The 21,257-nt window shown below is 41.7% G+C and overlaps 1 protein-coding gene and 1 pseudogene across 4 annotated transcripts in view; both read right to left on the bottom strand.

Moving 5' to 3' along the window:
* The window catches only part of FAM120C (family with sequence similarity 120 member C), a 96,823-nt gene that overhangs the window by 20,584 nt on the left and 54,982 nt on the right, over positions 1-21,257 (bottom strand). For 3 of the 4 annotated variants that reach the window (XR_010727825.1, XM_066249357.1, XM_066249358.1), the window contains exon 10: positions 15,160-15,409. Coding sequence is in view for 3 of the 4 variants with exons in the window: in XM_066249357.1 (XP_066105454.1) it covers positions 15,160-15,409 (250 nt within the window). In the remaining variant the exon portion in view is untranslated. Of the gene's footprint in view, positions 1-1,606; positions 1,717-15,159; positions 15,410-21,257 lie in introns of those variants that run through there. The other variant, XM_066249359.1, reaches the window with a different exon arrangement.
* Positions 17,508-19,412, bottom strand: LOC136317448 (SWI/SNF-related matrix-associated actin-dependent regulator of chromatin subfamily E member 1-like; annotated as a pseudogene).

A 21,257-nucleotide genomic window follows, 5' to 3' on the forward strand; every position in this document is an offset into this window, starting at 1 on the left:
AAAGTACCAAATCACTGATTCAAAAGAAGAAATGCACCTCCATGTTTATGGCAGCATTGTTTACAATAGCGAAGATCTGGAAACAGCCCAAGTGTCCATCAGTGGATGAGTGGATTAAAAAGCTTTGATACATATACGCAATGGAATACTACGCAGCTGTGGAAAAAGGGGAAATCTTACTTTTGTGACAACATGGATGGACCTGGAAACTATCATGCTAAGTGAAATAAGCCAGGCAGAGAAAGAAAAATATATGACCTCACTCATTTGAGGAATCCAATGAACAATGTGAAATGAGGAACGGAACAGAGGCAGAGGCAGGATCAAAGGATCCAGAGGGAAAGGGGATGAGAAGATGGGATCAGAGAAGGGAAAGAGATTGGTGAAATTATATACACATAACAACGTTACAGAGAGCAGGAAAGCAAGTCCTGGAGGGCAAGGGGGAAGGCGTAGGGGGAGGGCAGTAAGGGAGATGTTGTGGGGAACATGGAGGTGGGGGGATGTATTCGGTGGGACACTTGAATCTGTGTAATCACAATAAATTAAAATAAAAAATACTACAAACATCACACACATCCATCTTATCTGTATCTGATTCTTCATTCCATTAGGATAGATTCCTAGAAGTGGAATTATTATGTCAAAGGGTAAGTCTATTTAAAAGGTCCTCAACAAATATTGTTTTCAGTATGTCAGCATGGATTGTTGTAATTAATCTTTGATGATTTAATAAGGAAAAAATCTATTGCTATTAAAATTTCTGTCTCTTTGATTTCTAATGATAACACTGTATATATTTTTAAACACTTATTTACTTGTATGACTGGTCAGTTAATTTGCTTGTTTTCTTGACACCTCTCTCTCAGTATCTAAAGCCTTTTTTTCATTTCTTCTTTTTTAACTTTTATTTAGAAAGTTAAATTTAACAGGGTAACACTGATCAATAAGAGTACATGGGTTTCAGGTTAGCATTTCTATATCATTTGAACTGCTGATTAAGTTGTGTACCCATCACCCAAACTCAAATCATTTTGTGTCACCATATACTTGTCCCTATTTACTCCTTTCCCTTCCCCTACCTCCGGTAACCACTTCACCTCTATCTTTGTCCATGAGTCTCCTTTTTATATCCTACCTATCTGTGAAATTATATAGTTCTTAGATTATTCTGATTTCCTTATTTCACTCAGTATAATGTTCTCAAGGTCCATCCATGTCATAAATGGCAATGTCATCATTTCTTATGGCTGAGTAGTATTCCATTGTATATCTGTACCACATCATTTTTTTTTTTGTACCACATCATCTGTATCCAATCCTCTATCAAGGGACACTGGTTGTTTCCATGTCTTGGCCACTGTGAATAATGCTGTGATGAACTTGTGGGTGTATATGTCTTCAGGTACCCATGTTTTTGAGATTTTGGTGGTAGATACCGAGTAGAGACATTGCTGGGTCATATGGTAATTCTATTCTTAATTTTTTGAGGAACCACCATACTTTCTTCCATAATGGTTGTACTAATTTGCATTCCCACCAGCAGTGAATGGTTCCTTTGTCTCCACAGCTTCTCCAACAGTTATTACCTGTCTTGTTCATAATACCCAGTCGAACGGGTATGAGGTGGTATCTCATTGTAGTTTTGATTTGCATTTCTCAAATAGCTAGTGAAGATGAGCATCTTTCCATATATCTGTTGGCCATTTGTATATCCTGTTGGAAGAAGTGTCTGTTCAGGTCTCTCCCCATTTTTTTTAAAAAACAGAGACAGAAAGAGAGTCAGAGAGAGGGATAGATGGACAGACAGACAGGAACGGAAAGAGATGAGAAGCATCAATCATTAGTTTTTCATTGCGACACCTTAGTTGTTCATTGATTGCTTTCTCATATGTGCCTTGACCCTGGGGCTACAGCAGACCGAGTAACCCCTTACTCAAGCCAGCGACCTTGGGTCCAAGCTTGTGAGCTTTGCTCAAACCAGATAAGCCTGCGCTCAAGCTGGTGACCTTGGGGTCTCGAACCTGGGTCCTCGGTATCCCAGTCCGACAATCTATCCACTGCGCAACCGCCTGGTCAGGCGACTCTCCCCATTTTTTAACTGGATTGTTTTCTTGTTTGTTGCTGAGCTTTCTGAGTTCTTAATACATTTTGGATATTAACCCCTATCAGAGCTGTTGTTTGCAAGTATCATCTCCCATTTAGTTGGCTGCCTATTTGTTTTTGTTTTTTTTGGGGGGGCTATTTGTTTTGTTCTCAGTTTCTTTTGCTGTGCAGAAGCTTTTTAGTATGATATAGTCCCATTCATTTATTTTTGCCTTTACTTCCCTTACCTTTGGGGTAAAATTCATACATTGTTCTCTATAGCCAAGGTCCATGAGTTCAGTACCTATACTTTCTTCTATGTAATGTATTGTTTCAGATCTTATACTTAGGTCTTTGATCCATTTTGAATTAATTTTTGTGCGGGGGGACAAACTGTAGTCAAGGTTCATTCTTTTGCATATGGCTTTCCAATTTTCCCAGCACCATTTGTTGAAGAAACTCTCTTTTCTCCACTGTGTGTTTTTGGCTCCTTTGTCTAGGATTATTTGTCCATATATATGTGATTACATTTCCGGGCTCTAAATTCTTTTTAAAATTGCAAAAAAAGAAATAAAATACCTAGGAATAAATTTAACAAAGGATGTGAAGGGCATATATATTGAAAACTACAGAGCATTATTAAAAAAAATTTAAAAAGACACAATGAAATGAAAAAATATTCCATGTTCATGGAATTAAAGAATCAACATAATTAAAATGACCATATTACCCAAAGCAATATATACAACTTTAATGTAATCCCCATCAAAATCCCAATGTCATTTCATAAAGAAATAGAACAAAAAATCACCAGGCTTATATGGAACCATGAAAAATCCCGAATACCCAAAGCAGTCCTGGGGAAAAAGAATGAAGCTGAAGGTGTCACACTACCTGACTGCAAATTATACTATTGAGCCACGATAATTAAAGCCTGGTATTTGCGGAAAAACAGACATACAGACCAATGGAACAGAATTGAAAGCCTTTCTTTATAATAGTGACAGCTATTCAGACACAGGCTGGACAGTTTATACAAGTCAAATCAATGCATGGCAAGCCAATAGTGAGAATTTGAGCTAAGAAATTCAGAGTCGGATAAAACACAAGCAAAAAGAGAAGCTACACAGGCCCATAAAAATGTAGGCAGTCTCTGTTCCTGCTTTGCCAACATTATTCCCTGTGTGCAGCACTTTCATTTCTTATTCTTGGATGATTATGAGATTTCCTGTTATATCTTTACAAGAAGACAGGAGTCGCCCTGGCCGGTTGGCTCAGTGGTAGAGCATCAGCCTGGTGTGCAGGAGTCCCAGGGTCGATTCCCGGCCAGGGCACACAGGAGAAGCGCCCATCTGCTTCTCTACCCCTCCCCCTCTCCTTACTCTCTGTCTCTCTCTTCTCCTCCCGTAGCCAAGGCTCCATTGGAGCAAAGCTGGCCCAGGTGCTGAGGATGGCTCCATGGCCTCTGCCTCAGGCGCTAGAATGGCCCAGGTTGCAACTGAGCATCGCCCCCTGATGGGTGTGCCGGGTGGATCCGGGTCGGGCACATGCAGGAGTCTGTCTGACTGCCTCCCTGTTTCCAACTTCAGAAAAATACAAAAAAAAAAAAAGACAGGAATCCCCAAACTTTTTACGCAGGGGGCCAGTTCACTGTCCCTCAGACCACTGGAGGGCTGGACTATAAAAAAAAAAACTATGAATAAATCCCTATGCACACTGCACATATCTTATTTTAAAGTAAAAAAACAAAATGGCAACAAATACAATATTTAAAATAAAGAACAAGTAAATTTAAATCAACAAACTGACCAGTATTTCTTTTTTTTTTTTTGTACTTTTCTGAAGCTGGAAACGGGAGACAGTCAGACACCCAAATGCACCCGACCGAGATCCACCCTGCATGCCCACCAGGGGGTGATGCTCTGCTGCGACCAGAGCCATGGGCAGAAGCCACGGAGCCATCCCCAGCGCCCGGGCCATCTTTGCTCCAATGGAGCCTTGGCTGCGGGAGGGGAAGAGAGAGACAGAAAGGAACGAGTGGGGGATGGGTGGAGAAGCAGATGGGTGCTTCTTCTGTGTGCCTTGGCTGGGAATCGAACCTGGGACTTCTGCACGCCAGGCCCACGCTCTACCACTGAGCCAACCGGCCAGGGCTGACCAGTATTTCAATGGGAACTATGGGCCTGCTTTTGGCTAATGAGATGGTCAATGTCCGGTTCCACATTTGTCACTGCTAGCCGTAACAAGTGATATGACGTGGTTCTGGAGCCGTGATGCGTGCGTCCTGTGTCACCGGAAGTAGTACTATATGTGAACGATGCTGCGCTTTGCAGCACTGCCACATACAGTAGTACTCCAGGAGCACAGCATCTGTATCCTGTGCTCCTCTCACTGACCACCAATGAAACAAGTACCCCTTCCGGAAGTGCGGCAGGGGCCAGATAAACGGCCTCAGGGGGCCACATGTGGCCTGTGGGCCATAGTTTGAGGACCCCTGCAATAAGATATCTAGAGCAGCTTTTGTTTCTTACAAACAAATAAATCTAAAGAGTGTCATTTACTCCCTTTTCTATTGGGGTGCTATTATTTTTTGTAAATGAGTGGAAAGGAGATAGTAAGACAGACTCCCACATGTGCCCCGACTGGAATCCATCCAGCAACCCGTCTGGGGTTGGGGCTGATGCTCAAATCAAGTGACCCACTGCCTGTGGGAGGGGAAGAGAGAAAAAAGGGAGTGAAAGAGAGGAAGAGAAGGAGATGGTAGCTTCTCATGTGTACCCTGACCAGGGATCGAACCTGGGACTTCCGTATACCAGGCGATGTTCCATCTACTGAGCCAACTGGCCAGGGCCTTGGGGTGCTAGTATTTTAAATATTAATAGTATTTTAAATAGTATTGAGAATATTGACATATTTTTCTATATTAACTAGCAAATATTTTCCCAGTTTTTCCTATGTATTTTCATTTTATGCATTGTGGCATACAGATGCACTCATAGTTATTGAACTTTTTAAATCTTCTCTTTAGGGGGAAAATTACCTTTTTATTTTTTTTTCTTTAATACTACACAATTTTAAAACTAAACTTGTTTTACAATAATTTTACATACACAGAAACTTACTATAAAAAACTTCATTAAGGTGACATCAGAGTAACGGCAGCATGAGAGATACTCCTGATCTTTCCCCTTGAAATTTCAACAATTATAACGCAGTGAAGGAAACCCAGCTGGACTCTCAGGTGTGTCTGAAAGATCTGCGCACCAAATGGACTAAAGGTGGGATGGGTTGAAAATGAAGGGCAGAAGATAAAACGCATTTGCAGTAGGCTCTGGAGAGTGACTAGGTTTCGTTTTCTCTGCCCACCTACGGGGAGGATGGCAGCTCATGCTGTCTGGATTTGGTCTGAGGGGTACGGAGAGGGAATCCTGGAATGACTAGGTTTCCTTCCGCCGGGGGGAGCAGTCAAACATAGGGGCAGAGGGGAAGATACTGAACCGAAGCGGCCAGAGCACAGGGTCATGGCCAGTGTTCCCACGGTCTTCCTATAGCCCCCACTCAGCAGAGACAGAGAAAACAAAAGTGCGACCCCAAGCCTCTCAGATCCCTCCTCCTTCAGCTCATGGTGGAAGAGTGGCAGAGACAAACCAACCCCCCCCAGCTAACTTTCCAGAGCCAAGGCATGTATGAGAAAGCAATCACTGAACAACTAAAATGCTGCAACCATGAATTGATGCTCATCTCTCTTCCTTCCTGTCTTTCTGTATCACTCTCTATCTCTCTCTCACGCACACACAAAACTTATTTCCTCTACATCAGCAAATAAACAACAAGGAAGAATAGAAAACAGAATACTATCCATAATCACAGTAATATATATCAAGTAACTTAGAAGTAATTTAAAACACATCAGACATCTATGAAAAAAAATTAACTCTATTAAGAGATAAAGAACAAGACCTGAATAAAGGGAGAGGTAAACTATGATCTTTGGATGAGAAGACTCAACATTATAAAGATATCAACTCTCCCCAAATTAATCTATAAATTAAATTCATTAAAAAAAAATGCCCAACAAGATTTTTGAGTGAAGCGAATTAATTCTAAATTATATTTAGAAGAATAAAAGTTCACATGGTTCAGGAATATGTACAAGTATTAAACATGAAAAGCAAAAAATAGAGATGTATCCTACCTGATAATAAGGCAAACTACAAACCCTTAAATAATTAAAACAATGTAATCCTGGTGAGGGATCAAATAGGCAATGAAACAAGACAGAATCTAGGTAAGTACTCATGCTTATACAGGAACTTGGTATATATTAAAGATGGTAATATAAATCAGTGGGAAAAGAGATCATTTAATAAATGCATATGGAAAAACTGGCTTATTTTGCAATCAGATCCTTCCTTACAGCATATATAAAATACATGCTATATTTAAAGATCTGACATGGAAGGCAACATTATAAAACCATACAAAAATGTAAAAAAAAATATTTTTTATGACCCAGGAAGGGAATATATATTGATGGGAGGGAAGTATATATTGAACAAAACCCCAAAAACAATTTGATTGGTTTGACAAAAGTATTCTGATACTGGCAATTTACTTGGAAATGAATCCAAAAGGATGAATAAGTGAATGGCTAGAGATGAATAGTTACATGAAATAAAGTAAATATAGTAAAATACTCATTGTAGAATAGTGCTGGGCATATAGGTGTTTACCATACTAGTCTTTCAGCTTTTCTGTATGTATGAAATTATGAAAGGTTGGTGAAAATCTAATACTTTTGTTCAGCAAAGAAATTGTATATAGTTTAAAAACACTGATTCCTTGCCTGACCAGGTGGTGGCGCAGTGGATAGAGTGTTGGACTGGGATGCAGAAGACCCAGGTTCGAGACCCCGAGGTCGCCAGCTTGAGCGCGGGCTCATCTGGCTTGAACAAAAAGCTCACCAGCTTGGACCCAAGGTTGCTGGCTCGAGCAAGGGGTTACTTGGTCTGCTGAAGGCCGAGTGGACAAGGCACATATGAGAAAGCAATCAATGAACAACTAAGGTGTCACAACGTAAAACTGATGATTGATGCTTCTCGTCTCTCTCCATTCCTGTCTATCTCTCTCTTTCTCTCTCTCTGTCCCTGTAAAAAAATAAAATAAAATAAATAAAGTTAAAAAAATACTGATTCCTTGAAAAAGATGTTTGATACACAGATAAATAAAAGATATTTGCTATACATGTATGTGTATACATACATTTCTGATAAAAAAAATCTGTAATAAGCAAGAAGGATATCCTAAAAGAAAATTTGCAAAATAAATAAATAGGCAACTCAGAGAATGAGAAAAAAAGTGGCTATATGTATGAAACAGAAGCTCAATCTCATCTGTAGCCAAAGAAATGTAAATTAAAAAGATAGTACACGAAGTTTCCTGGATTGGCAAAAATTAAGTTATTATTTTTTTTTTTCTGTATTTTTCTGAAGCTGGAAACAGGGAGAGGCAGTCAGACAGACTCTCGCATGCGCCCAACAGGGATCCACCTGGCACGCCCACCAGGGGGCAACGCTCTGCCCACCAGGGGTCGATGCTCTGCCCCTCCGGGGCGTCGCTCTGTTGCGACCAGAGCCACTCTAGCGCCTGGGGCAGAGGCCGAGGAGCCATCCCCAGCGCCCGGGCCATCTTTGCTCCAGTGGAGCCTCGGCTGCGGGAGGGGAAGAGAGAGACAGAGAGGAAGGAGAGGGGGAGGGGTGGAGAAGCAGATGGGCGCTTCTCCGGTGTGCCCTGGCCGGGAATCAAACTCGGGACTTCTGCACGCCAGGCCGACGCTCTACCACTGAGCCAACCGGCCAGGGCCAAAAATTAAGTTATATGGTATCAGTACTGACAATAATATGAAGAAATAAAAACCATTATGCATAGGACTATAAATTAGTACATATATAATCTAGAGCAATTTGTCAATATTTGGTGAAAAAACTATATGTATATTTTATAAGATCCAGGAATTCTACTGAGTATATACTTCAGATATACTGATACAGGAACACAAAGGGAGACATCTAGAAGATATTCCATGCAATACTGTGTGTAATTTCCAAGAACTGGAAGTAACTCCCCATGAATTGACAAATGAAATACAGTTGACCCTAAAACAACACAGGAGTTAGGGGCGCTGACCACCCACACAGTCAAAAATCCATGTATAATTTCTGACTTCTCAAAAACCTAACAACTGAGAGATTCCAAGATCGCGATGAAGTAGGCAGGTTTTCCAACTGCTGCCTCCCAGGAATAAACTGGAGTTATAACTAAATTTAAGAAAAATCATCCTGAAAAACCAATTTAGGACTAGATGAAGAGCAGTCCATAATCAAGGAGTCACAGAAGCCACACTGACACTGGTTGGAAGGACTGAGATGCAAAAAGGGCTGACCTCCACTCCCAGAAGTATGTAAGCAGTGGCTGAGGGCCTGCAGGGACTCTCAGCTGCTGGGAGGTTTGCCCCTAGAGTTGTGTGTCCTAAGCCCCAGGAAGTGAGCCCCAGCCTGGAGTCTAGAAGAAGTGCCCACACAGCATTTGGTGTAAAAAGAGATGAGGTTTCTGTCTTCGAGGAAGAGACAGTAGAGCTCAGAGACGCAGGCACCCTCTTAAAGGGCTAAGGCAGAAAATCTTGTTCACAGCCACTTACCCTGGGCTCTGGCAGAGGGAGGGCTAAGAGAACTAGTCACATGAGGAGAATGTGAAATAGCAGGCCCCAGGGAGAGACGGGGTAGGGGATAGTCACTGGAATCCCTGTGCTGAATCATTCTCCAATACTATAGTCACCATCTTTCTTGGAACACTCCCCTCCATGCGTAATCAGACTGGGGAAAAGACACTGCCCTACCCTATAGATATTGGGCCCTGCTGAGAATTAAGTAGCCTTGGCTAGGAAGCAGGGGGCGTGACAGTGACTCAGTTTTCTGACCTGGAGGCTGGAGCTTTCCCCCAAATCCTCCAGATAGTATGACTGGTACTTCTGCCTAATGGGAGATTCAGTAGAAACTGTCTGACTGTGGGATAGACCAAATCTCTTGATTTCAGAGGCCACACGCACACCTGGGGTCCTAGGGTGGGAGCCACAGCCACTACCTCTCCTAATCCTTGAATTGCCCCGGGCTCTAGACCCTACCAGAGGTTTTTTCAGTGGCAGAGTCCAACAAACAGCCAGCAGACAAAGGTAGCAGGAGGCATTACTAAGGGAACCTTGGACCTTTCGCTGATTGCCCCCAGGCCCAGGGTTGGAAAACGCCAGCCTAGGTGTGCAACCACAAACTCTGGTTTGCTTATAGCTCCAAAAAGGTTGCTGAGGGCTAGTCATGGAAAGTGTCTTACACTGGTCTGCACCAGGTTCCCTCTTAAGAGGCCCAGAACAAACACATTCGGTGGCTAGCTAGAGACTACACCAGAGCAGGACCAACTAGTCTTTCTAGCTGCATATCCAAAGGGAGAGTGCATCAGGTACCACACCCAGCTGAGGTGAATTCCACTTTCTGTGGTCAACACCCGCACAGCAGCTCACACACATTGAACAAGGCAGAGCCTCACAGTCGGCCAGCCCAAGTCCTAGATATCCTGCCCCACTGGGCTGAATTCCACAGGGGGGAGGGAGAGAAGCTTAGAGCACAGACATTCAAAGTGTCAGTTCCTTGGAGCCTATTGTTGGGACTGGTCTAGGGGCTTAGCCACCTTCTGGTGGGGGGGGCACAACCAGCCCCAGTGGAAGACTCTCTCAGTCTTCCTCCCTGAGACCAGGGGCTCCTCGGATGAAAGAACTGCTGCAGAGGGGACTTGTCAGCTGCATCCCATCTGAACCTGCTGCTCATCTTGCTGGGGAAAAACACAACTGTGGTATCCAGCAGTGGCTGAGGAATTAGGCTGCGGAGTAGGGGACATTTACCCCATACTGAGCTCCTGGCCAAGAGACTCCAAAAGTAGGGGGTCTCACTAACGTTACCATCCTGACCTCAGCTGCCCTAACCCAACAAGCTTGCAACCTGAAGAGAGGTTGGTGGAGTGAGGTCAGTCTGTGCCCAGACCACACTCTTTCTACAGAAGACTTGGTGGGAAGACCAGGCAGCTGCAAGAGGAGACAGAGTAGCTGAAAAGTGGAGATTATCTTAAGGAACTTGGGCCCTTTTACAGAGCTGCTGTCAGCTCTAAGCAGGAGGAAGCTGATCCTTATACACAGGTTGGCCCCTCCCACACACATACAGGCACAGAAAATGCAAACACAAACAGCGGACACAGTGGTAGCTCTAGTCACATAGCCCATGGCAGGTTATAAACAATGTCTGGCATCAACCCATACCTGAACCCCTTCCAAGAGAACCCAGAACGAACACAACCAGTAGAAGGTGGCAGACCACACTAATCCTAGAGTCAGCTAGCCACACAACTGGCACATTGAAAGGAGGAGTCCAGAAGACACCAGACCTTGCTGAAAATAACTATGCCCCAGAGGACAGACACTGCACAACATCTAATACATGTGATGTAGATTGACCCTTAGAATCTGCTAGTCTGAAGGGGTAACTCCACCCATGAAAGGGCTAATAGCATTCAAGACTCACATAGAACAGAAGGGTAAATATATCCCTCAAGAAACATTCCTATAGAAAGTAACTCAGGTGGCCTGGAGGTAAGTACCACTGAACCCATCTTCCTCATAAAGATGCCACAACAAATTTGGGAGTCACAGCAGAGCTACACAACACACAGACAAAATAGGCAGACAAAGAAATATGACCCTGCCTGAACAGGCAGTGACGCAGTGGATAAAGCATTGGACTGGAATGCAGAGGACCCAGGTTCAAAACCCCAAGGTCGTCAGCTTGAGCAGCATGGGATCATACACATGACCCTATGGTGGCTGGCTTGAACCCAAAGGTCACTGGCTTGGCTGGAGCTCCCAGGTAAAGGCACATATGAGAAAGCAATCAATGAACAACTAAGGAGCCGCAACGAAGAACTGATGCTTCTCATCTCTCTCCCTTCCTGTCTGTCTGTCCCTAAGTGTCCCTCTCTCTGTCACACACAAAAAAGAAAAAACACTGACACCATAAAACAGAACCAGTCAGAAATGGCAAAAAGAGTATCTGAAATAAAGACTTCACTAGAAGGAATCAATAGCAGGCTGGATGAAGCAGAGGATCGAATTAGCGCTTTAGAAGACAAGATAAACATGAGCATAAAAGCAAGACAGCAAAAAGAAAAGAAGCTAAAAAAAAAACGTGAGGAAACTCTAAGAGAGCTCTGTGACAACATGAAGCGAACCATAGCATATGGGTTCCTGAAGGAGAAGAGATGAACAAGGGATAGAAAAGTTCTTTGAAGGAGTCATAGCCAAAATATTCCCTTAAATGGATGAAGGAAAAATTCAAATTTAAGATGCAGAGAATGTCCTATTAAAGATAAATCCAAAGCGGCCCACACAAAGAACTATCTTAATTAAAATGACACCGTTAAGAGAGAAAGAATACTAAAAGGTGCAAGAGAAAAGTAATTAATTACCTACAGAGGAGCCCCCATAAGACTGACATCTGACTTCTCAACTGGAACAGTTCAGGCCAGAAGCAATTAGCAAGAAATATTCAAAGTGCTACAAAACAGTAACCTACAACCAAGACTACTCCACTCAGCAAAGCTATCTTTTAAAATTGAAAGAGAAATAAAGAGCTTCCCAGACAAAAAAAGGCTCAAAGAGTTTATTAGTACCAAACTAGTACTGCAAGAAATGTTAAAGGGCCTGCTCTAAGAGGAAAAAAGAGAGAGAAAAAGAAATCAAGAGAAAAAGGATTATAGGTTTAAAGAATAAAATGGCAAAAAGTAAGTACCTACCAAAAATAACCTTAAATGTAAATGGATTAAATGCTCCAATCAAATAACTAGGGTAGCTGCATGGATAATAGGAACTGGGCCTGACCAGGTGGTGGCGCAGTGGATAGAGAGTCCTAGTAGGGCGCGGAGGACCCAGGTTTGAATGAAGTGGGTGGTATCACACTTCCTGATATTAAGTTATACTACAAGGCCATAGTAATCAAAACAGCCTGGTACTGGCATAAGAACAGGCACACAGATCAAAGGAACAGAACAGAGAACCCAGAAATTAACTCACACCTTGACAATCAATTAATATTTGGCAAAGTAGGGAAGAGTGTACATAGGAGTAAATATAGTGTCTTTAATAAATGGTGTTGGGTAAATTGGACATGTACGTGTAAAAAAATGAAACTAGACCACCAACTTACGCCATTCATAAAAACAAATTCAAAATGGACAAAAGAGTTAAATATAAGTCACGAAACCATAAAAATCCTAGAAGAAAATGTAGGAAGTAGACTCTCAGACATCTCTCATAGTAACATTTTTGCCAATTGATCTCCATGGTCAATTTAAATAAAGGACAAGATAAACAAATGGGACTCTTATCAACCTAAAAACTTTTTGTACCACTAAAGACAACCTTAACAAAATAAAAAAACAGCCTCTTCAAAGGGAGAACATATTCACTGATAAGTCTGATAAGGGATAAGGGGTTAATAAGCAAAATTTATAAGGAACATATAAAACTCAATGCCAGGAATATAAACAATCCATTTAAAAACTGGGCAAAGGGCCCTGGCCGGGTTGGCTCAGCGGTAGAGCGTCGGCCTAGCGTGCGGAGGACCCGGGTTCGATTCCCGGCCAGGGCACACAGGAGAAGCGCCCATTTGCTTCTCCACCCCTCCGCCGCGCTTTCCTCTCTGTCTCTCTCTTCCCCTCCCGCAGCCAAGGCTCCATTGGAGCAAAGATGGCCCGGGCGCTGGGGATGGCTCTGTGGCCTCTGCCCCAGGCGCTACAGTGGCTCTGGTCGCAACATGGCGACGCCCAGGATGGGCAGAGCATCGCCCCCTGGTGGGCAGAGCGTCGCCCCTGGTGGGCGTGCCGGGTGGATCCTGGTCGGGCGCATGCGGGAGTCTGTCTGACTGTCTCTCCCTGTTTCCAGCTTCAGAAAAATGAAAAAAGAAAAAAAAAAAAAAAAAAAACTGGGCAAAGGACCTGAATAGACACTTCTCCAAAGAAGTTCAGAGATGGTCAATATGCATATGAAAAAATGCACAATATCACTAATCATAAGAGATGCAAATTCAAACCACAATGAGATATCACCTCACACCAGTCAGAATGGCGCTCATCAACAAAACAACACAGAGTAAGTGCTGGCGAGGATGTGGAGAAAAGGTAACCCTCCTGCACTGCTGGTGGGAATGCAGAATGGTGTAGCCACTGTGGAAAAGAGTATGGAGATTCCTCAAAAAATTAAAAATAGAACTGCCTTATGACCCAGCCATCCCACTTCTAGGAATATATTCAAAGAATCCTAAATCACTGATTCAAAAGAAGATATGCACCCCATGGTCACTGCAGCATTGTTTACAATAGCCACGATCCGGAAACATCCCAGATCGTGTCCATCAGTGGATGAGTGGATTAAAAGGCTGTGGTACATTTACACAATGGAATACTACATGGCTGTGAGAAAGAAAGAAATCTTACCTTTTGCAATGGCATGGATGGACCTGGAGATTATTACACTAAGTGAAATAAGTCAGGCAGAGAAAGACAAATACATATGATCTCATTTACATGTGGAATCTTATGAACAAGGTGAACTGAGGAACGGAACAGAGGCAGAGGTGGGGTCACAGGGAGCAGAGGGACAGCTGTCAGAGGGAAGCGGGATGAGGGGATGGGATTAAGGATCAGAGATGGTGAAGGGATTAGTGAAATTATATATGCATAACACATAGATACAGATAACAGGGTAGCAATTCACAGAGGGAAAGGTTGGATAAAGGTGGCTCAGGGCAAAGGGGGTGAAATGGGAATGGAAAGAGACTTTTCATGGGGCATGAGGGGCACGATGCAGTGTGCAGAGGGTGTTATATTGAGTGGAACACTTGAAATCATGTCAATACAATAAATTAAAAAAAGAATATATAATACAAAAAAACCAAAAACTAATAAACCTTGCTATTGATTTACTGATCACATAGCTGTTTACACATATTTTGTACATTATATGTATAGTGTATTCTTACACTAGAGCAATCTAGAGAAATGAAAATGTTATTAATAAAATCATAAAAGAAAATATATAGTATTTATTGAAAAACTAAATCATCAGTATATAAGCAGACCTGTGCAGTTCAAACCCATGTTGTTTAAGAGTCAACTGTACTGTGATATTAATATTTGATGGCATATAATTTGTCAGTCAAGAGGAATAAACCAGCCTGACCAGGCGGTGGCGCAGTGGATGGAGCGTCTGACTGGGATGTGGAGGACCCAGGTTCGAGACCCGAGGTCGCCAGCTTGAGTGCGGGCTCATCTGATTTGAACAAAGCTCACCAGCTTGGACCCAAGGTCACTGGCTCGAGCAAGGGGTTACTGAAGACCCACGGTCAAGGCACATATGAGAAAGTAATCAATGAACAACTAAGGTGTCGCAACGAAAAATTGATGTTTCTCATCTCTCTCCATTCCTTTCTGTCCCTATCCTTCTCTCTGACTCTCTGTCTCTGTAAAAGAAAAAAAAAGAGAAATGAACCACACAGTACAATATCTTTCATGTAAAAAAAGGAAAAAAGAAATCTACACATATGAATGATAGTATAGACTGTGCATGCATAGTGTCTAAATAAATATATGGAAGATGGCTCAGAAGGACATATATATCAAATACCCCAGCGTGGATAACTATGGATAGACAAGAAAAGGGAATTGAATCAGGAATAAAGACTAACAGGGACAAAAACCAAATATAAAACCAAAGAGAAAAGAGAAGTCGTGCATGGACTAATAATGACAAAGATCATAAACTAAGGAGACTATCAGAGTGATCAATTTCATTTTTCTGAAGTCTAAGCTAAAAATGAAACAAAAACCTCCCCACCCCAGAAAACCATAAAAACACCTGATTAAAGGAAATGTCCAAAAGGCAAAAGAAAAATGAACTGGTCACCTCCCTGTCACATGGCTTACCGGAGTACACAGCACATGAGCAGCAGATGTGTGGGGACATTAGCTGGATTGAGCATACTGGGTGTATCTGACTTCATACATGCCAGGAAGGCCCTCATCCTTCTGTTCTTGTCTTCAACTGCTTTGCCTAGCCAGAGCTTCTTGAGGTTTGGGCAAGTCCATTCCCGAAATGTCAGCGCAGACACCAGTTCAGGGGTTTGAGGTGACTTCCCTTTATATGCAGACCACTCTTTAAGGATCACTGAAGGAACTGGAAAACAGAAATTGAGGAAAAATAGGATCTAGAGAATCTCTGAGCATTCCTGTTACTGGCCACAATAGACAGAATCCATTACATTTTAACATCTTTTTATTTTTGTTGCTATAATTTTTATTGTTACCAGTATTATAAACTTGATATGTGTTCAGTACTTTGCATATAAATATAAACCTAAAATACTCCTCAGATCAATCCTAAAAAAAGAAGTATTATGACTATATTATCACAAAACGTAGTACTCATTTTGCAGATGAAGAAATCAGGTTCAATGTCACACAGTTCTTAATTATTTTGAAATTTATTTCTTAAGTAGATGTACCAGCGAAGGCAAGGAAAGAAGTCCAGGAACAATTATGTGACTACCTGGCTTCATAACAGACTATAGTATACTACAAAAGAATTTTAAAGAATTTTATAAAATTCTCTAAAAAACAATCTCTTTTAAATTTACAAAGGTATAACAGACAAGGAAAACACGGCTTCTATTTCTAGTACACCTCTGGCTCCTAAGCTATGGTCTCTTTCACTTAAGACGTCTAGCGTCTACTCTTACCCAAGCTAGAAACCTGTAAGTCATCCTAGAGTCCTTGCTCTCTTTCACCTTGTACATATCTGGTTATTCCCAAGATCCTGCTGATTCTACTGCCTTACCATCCCTTCCATCTGTTCCCTTTTCTTCATCACAATGATTATTGTAGAGGTTCAGATCTTATCATCTTTTACCTGACAAGAGTCTCTAGACTGTTGTCCTTGCCTTAACTTAATTCTGCCTAGCCTCGTCACATCCATGCTCCACAACTACTAGAGTCCTCTTTTTAGAAAACTTCTTAATTTGAAAAAAATTATAGATTCACAGGGAGTCACAAAGATAGTAGACAGAGATCCTGCGCATTCTTTACCCAGTTTTCTCCAATGGTTATATCTAAAATAATTATAGTAAAATACCAAAGCTAGGAAATTGATATTGGTATAACTGTGAATAGATTTCTGTGTAGATTTGTGCAACCACCACCACAATCAAGATACAGAGCTATTTCATCACCACAAAGATTTCCCTTATGCTACCTAACCCTTCTATGGTCACACCCAGTACCCTCCAGCATTATTCCCAGTCCCTGGCAATCACTAATCTGTTTCCGAGCTCTATCGTTTTGTCAATCTGATAATATTATATAAATGGAATCATACAGTACGCAATCTTTTGAGACTGGCATTTTCACCTAGCATAACACGCTTAAGACTCATCCATGTTGTTGCATATATGAATAGTTCATTCCTTTTTTGCCAGATAGTATGGATGTACCAGTTTAATTAACCATTCACCTTTTGAAGGATATCTGGGTTGTTTCTGGTTGGATCTATTATGAATAAAACTGTTATTGTACTTTGTGTATAAGTTCCTGAATAAAAATAAGTCTTCATTTTTCTATGATAAATGCCCAAAAGTATAAACACTTGTGTTGTATGATAGGTCTATTTTTAGTTTTGAAAGAACTACCAAATTATTTTCCAGAGTGGCGGTGCCATTTTAAATTCCTACCAGCAATTTACAAATGATCAGTTTCTCTACACCCAATCCAGCATGCAGTATTATCAGCATTATTCATATTAGCCATCCTAATAGGTATATAATTAATACCTCATTGTTGTTTTAATTTGCATTTCTCCAATGGCTAATAATGAACATCTTTTCATACCTTTATTTGCCATATATATATCTTCAGTGAAATGTCAGCGTGTCTTGCTGATTTTCTAACTGGATTGTTTTTATAATGTTTAGTTTTGAGAGTTCTTTATATATATTTTAAATACTTGTATAGATTTGTGGTACATGTACATTTATGGATGTTCAATTGATCCAGTACCATTTATTAAAAAGACTATACTTCCTCCACTGAAGGTCTTCTGTAGCTTTGTCAAAACTCAGTTGGCTGTACTTGTATGGGGCTATTTCTGGGTTTCCTATTCTGTTACATTGACCTATGTGTCTATATCACTGTAGGTACTAGTCTTTTTTTAAAAAAACTCAAAAACAGTTTTTTCACTAAAATAGTATTTAGTATTTAGAACACATAAAACAAGGCAACATTTATTCTTTTTTCTCATCCTCTGGTATGGGATCAGTGGGTGGTTCCTCCATTCCTGCACTACTGCTCTCCGAGCCAGTGTTACTTTCACTGGCCCCTTTCTCTGCTATACTGTCTTCCCTCCCTTGTCTCCTCTCCTTATCCTTAGGAGCAGATGTGCCTTCTTCACCATTCTGTTGGCTTTTGGTCATTCCTTTTTTTGCCAGATAGTATGGATGTACCAGTTTAATTAACCATTCACCTTTTGAAGGATATCTGGGTTGTTTCTGGTTGGGTCTATTATGAATAAAGACTTCAAGATATGTCTCCTCTGTGACCTGTGGTAGTGCAGTGGATAAAGCGTCAACCTGGAAATGCTGAGGTCACTGGTTCAAACCCTGGGCTTGCCTGGTCAAGGCGCATATGGGAGTTGGTGCTTCTAGCTCCAACCTCCCTTCTCTCTTTGTCTCTCTCCTCTCTCTCTCTGTCCTCTCTAAAAAAATGAATAATAAAAAAAAAAGATATGTCTCCTCTGTCTCCACTGGAATGCTACCATTTTCATCAGGGGTCCCCAAACTTTTTTCACAGGGGGCCAGTTCACTGTCCCTCAGACCGCTGGAGGGCCAGACTATAAAAAAAACCATGAACAAATCCCTATGCACACTGCACATATCTTATTTTAAAGTAAAAAAACAAAACGGGAACAAATACAATATTTAAAATAAAGAACAAGTAAATTTAAATCAACAAACTGGCCAGTATTTCAATGGGAACTATACTCCTCTCGCTGACCAATGAAAGAGGTGCCCCTTCCAGAAGTGCGGCAGGGGCCGGATAAATGGCCTCAGGGGGGCGCATACGGCCCGCGGGCCGTAGTTTGGGGACCCCTGATCTTCATTCTTTACTTCAGTTTTATTAGCTGCTTGCTCTTTCTCAGGACCAATACTTCTCTGGCTGCATTCAGCTTGTTCTGTTGTCTCCTCTCTTTCCTCCTGCCTTTTGTGAGCCTAGCCTTCTGCCTGTGCAACTTTAGCTGCAATGTTTTCCATATCCACAACTACTTTCAAATCCCACAACCTTTAAGTTAATTCATTGTTAAATCAATCTGTGCTTTCCAGGAATTTCCCTTTCTTTTCCGGGCATCACTCCTCTATTTGAAGAAGGTTGGTTTCTAGTTTCACTGATGGACCATTAAGGACTAGACCTGTCATTTGAGGAACCTGCATTCTAGCTATTGTGACAACTGACCAAACATCCGGTACCACACTCTCACTAAGGGTTTTGTTAGTGATGAGGTGGTGGTTTCTTTGGAAAAAGTGGTGGCTGTATGCTCATGTGAGGTTCTCCTTTCTCCAGGCGACACTGCCACTGTCGACTTTCTTCTTCTAAAGTGGTCCCGCATGACTTCTTGCATTTTATGTAAGCAAGGTATGCGGAGGGATTATGCTAGGCCTTCATAGATTCATTGTATTCTATCTTTCCTGCTTCATATTCACTTACATATTCTTGTTTTTCTTCAACAGTGAGATCTCACCACATGGCACCAATAATCTTGTCAATCTCCCACAACTTTAGGTCAGGATTCGAAGTCTTTACTTGGTCCCAGACCTTTCTGCTGTACCTCATGTAGGGCATCAGCAGCTTACCTGGTGGCTTTGGGATTTGGAATTGTAATACCAGAGAATGCTGTGACCCAGCTCTTGGCTTCTGGATTTCCTCCCAGACTGTAGTAGTTGTTTTCCACAAGATGACTATGTATTATATCCCACAAAATCTGGTGTGTTGGGCATTTGGGTTGCAGAAGCTGGCATGGGAGGTGGGGCATAAAATGGTCTTTTACACATTTTGGAAGATTGGTTCTCAGTTCCTGAAGAATGAATCTGAGACACCACAGGCAGAAAATACATCCACGGCTCTGATCTTACTTCCATTTGTCTAGTGCAAGGGGTTTTCAACCTGTGGGTCGTGACCCCGGAATATTCCGATGGCTTTAGGTGACCCCTGCGTTTTGGTCGTTCGACCCCCGCCGGGGTCGCAACTCACAAGTTGAGAACCGCTGGTCTAGTGCATACCCTGCCCCTCCGATACAGTGACTGCTCCCAATTTATTTTTACTTTTCATAAAGTTTTAGCTATTCTAGTTCCTTTGTCATTCCATATAAATATTAGAATATTCTTGTCTCTACAAAGACTTCTGCTGGGATTTGGATAGGAATTGTGTTAAATCTGTATATCAATTTGGAAGGAATTGACATCGTCATTATGTTGAGTCTTCCAATTCATGGACATCTATGTCTTTCCATTTATATAGGTCTTTCTTTCTTTCTTTCTTCTTTCTTTTCTTTCTTTCTTTCTTTCTTTCTTTCTTTCTTTCTTTCTTTCTTTCTTTCTTTCTTTCTTCTTTCTTTCTTTCTCTATCTTCCTTTCTTTTATTATTTAAATTTTTTTAAGCAAGAGAGACAGGGACAGACAGGAAGGGAGAGAAATGAGAAGCATCAATTCTTTGTTGCGGCCCTGAGTTGTTCATTGATTGCTTTCACATATGTGCCTTGACCAGGGGGGCTACAACAGAGTGAGTGACTCCTTGCTCAAGCCAGCAACCTTGGGCTCAAGCCAGCAAACTAGGGCTTCAAGCCAGTGACCATGGGGTCATGTTTATGATCCCATGCTCAAGCCAGCAACTCCGCGCTCAAGCTGGGGAGCCCGCTCAAGCTGGCAACCTTGAGGTTTCAAAAATGGGCTCTATACACTGCACCAATGTAATTTTTAGTTCTTAATTTCCTTTTTTTATATCTTATATATCTTTGCTAAGTCTATTTTTAATTCATATTAAGCATGTTCACAACTACCTGTCAAAGCATTTTTATCATGGCTGATTTGAAATCCTTTTTAGGTAATTCAAACATCTGTGTCATCTCAATGTTGGTGTCTACTGACTTTTTCCTTAAGTCAGTTTGAAATCTTTCTGAGTCTTCGTATGATAAAGGATCTTTCAATTGACACATCGACAGTTTGGGTTTTAAATCTTGTTTTAGCAGGTCTTTTCTGACAGCACTCTGGGGTTGACAGGGTATGCTGCCTACTTCCAAGTGGGAATGGAAGTGCTGACTCCCATTCACCCTTGTCTGACAACCCCCCCAAATAGGAGAAAGTAGGGTACCTTATCTCAGTCTGGCAAGGGTAGAAGAAATCTAGGCTCTTTATTAAGCCTTTGCTGGTGGGCTAGGAGTAGGCTACAGTTATCTGTGGTGTTTGGCTGAAACAGTGGTTATTATCTTGAAATTTTATGTATTGCTAGGTTGTTCGTTTTAGGTCCTTTGGCTAGAGAAAGTATGTTTTTCTTGGGTTTTTCATTGGTTTGCACGTCTTAGCATTTCTGGGCTGCCAGCTTGTCCCACATCCAATCTGGGATATATGAGGCAAAAGTAAATCCAAGGTCCTTAGCTAGTCTAACTTTTTATCTTCACCTTCTAGAGTGCCTAGTGTTTCTTTCATATGTAATATCCTGGGCTTCTAGTTGTATTTAACAGGAGAAATAAGGAAAAGTATATCTACTTTCTCTTCTCAGAAGCAGAAATCTAGAAGGTTCGTTTGAACACACTAATTTGACCATTCTCTCTGAAACTTAAAAACATCTCCATGGTAGCCTGACCTGTGGTGACACAGTGGATAAAGCATTTACCTGGAATGCTGAGGTCACCAAAAAACCCCGTGTTTGCCCAGTCAAAGCACATATGAGAAGCAACTACTAGTTGATGCTTTCTGCTCCTCTCC

This window comes from Saccopteryx bilineata, chromosome X, assembly GCF_036850765.1.
Source record: "Saccopteryx bilineata isolate mSacBil1 chromosome X, mSacBil1_pri_phased_curated, whole genome shotgun sequence".
NCBI lineage: Eukaryota > Metazoa > Chordata > Mammalia > Chiroptera > Emballonuridae > Saccopteryx > Saccopteryx bilineata.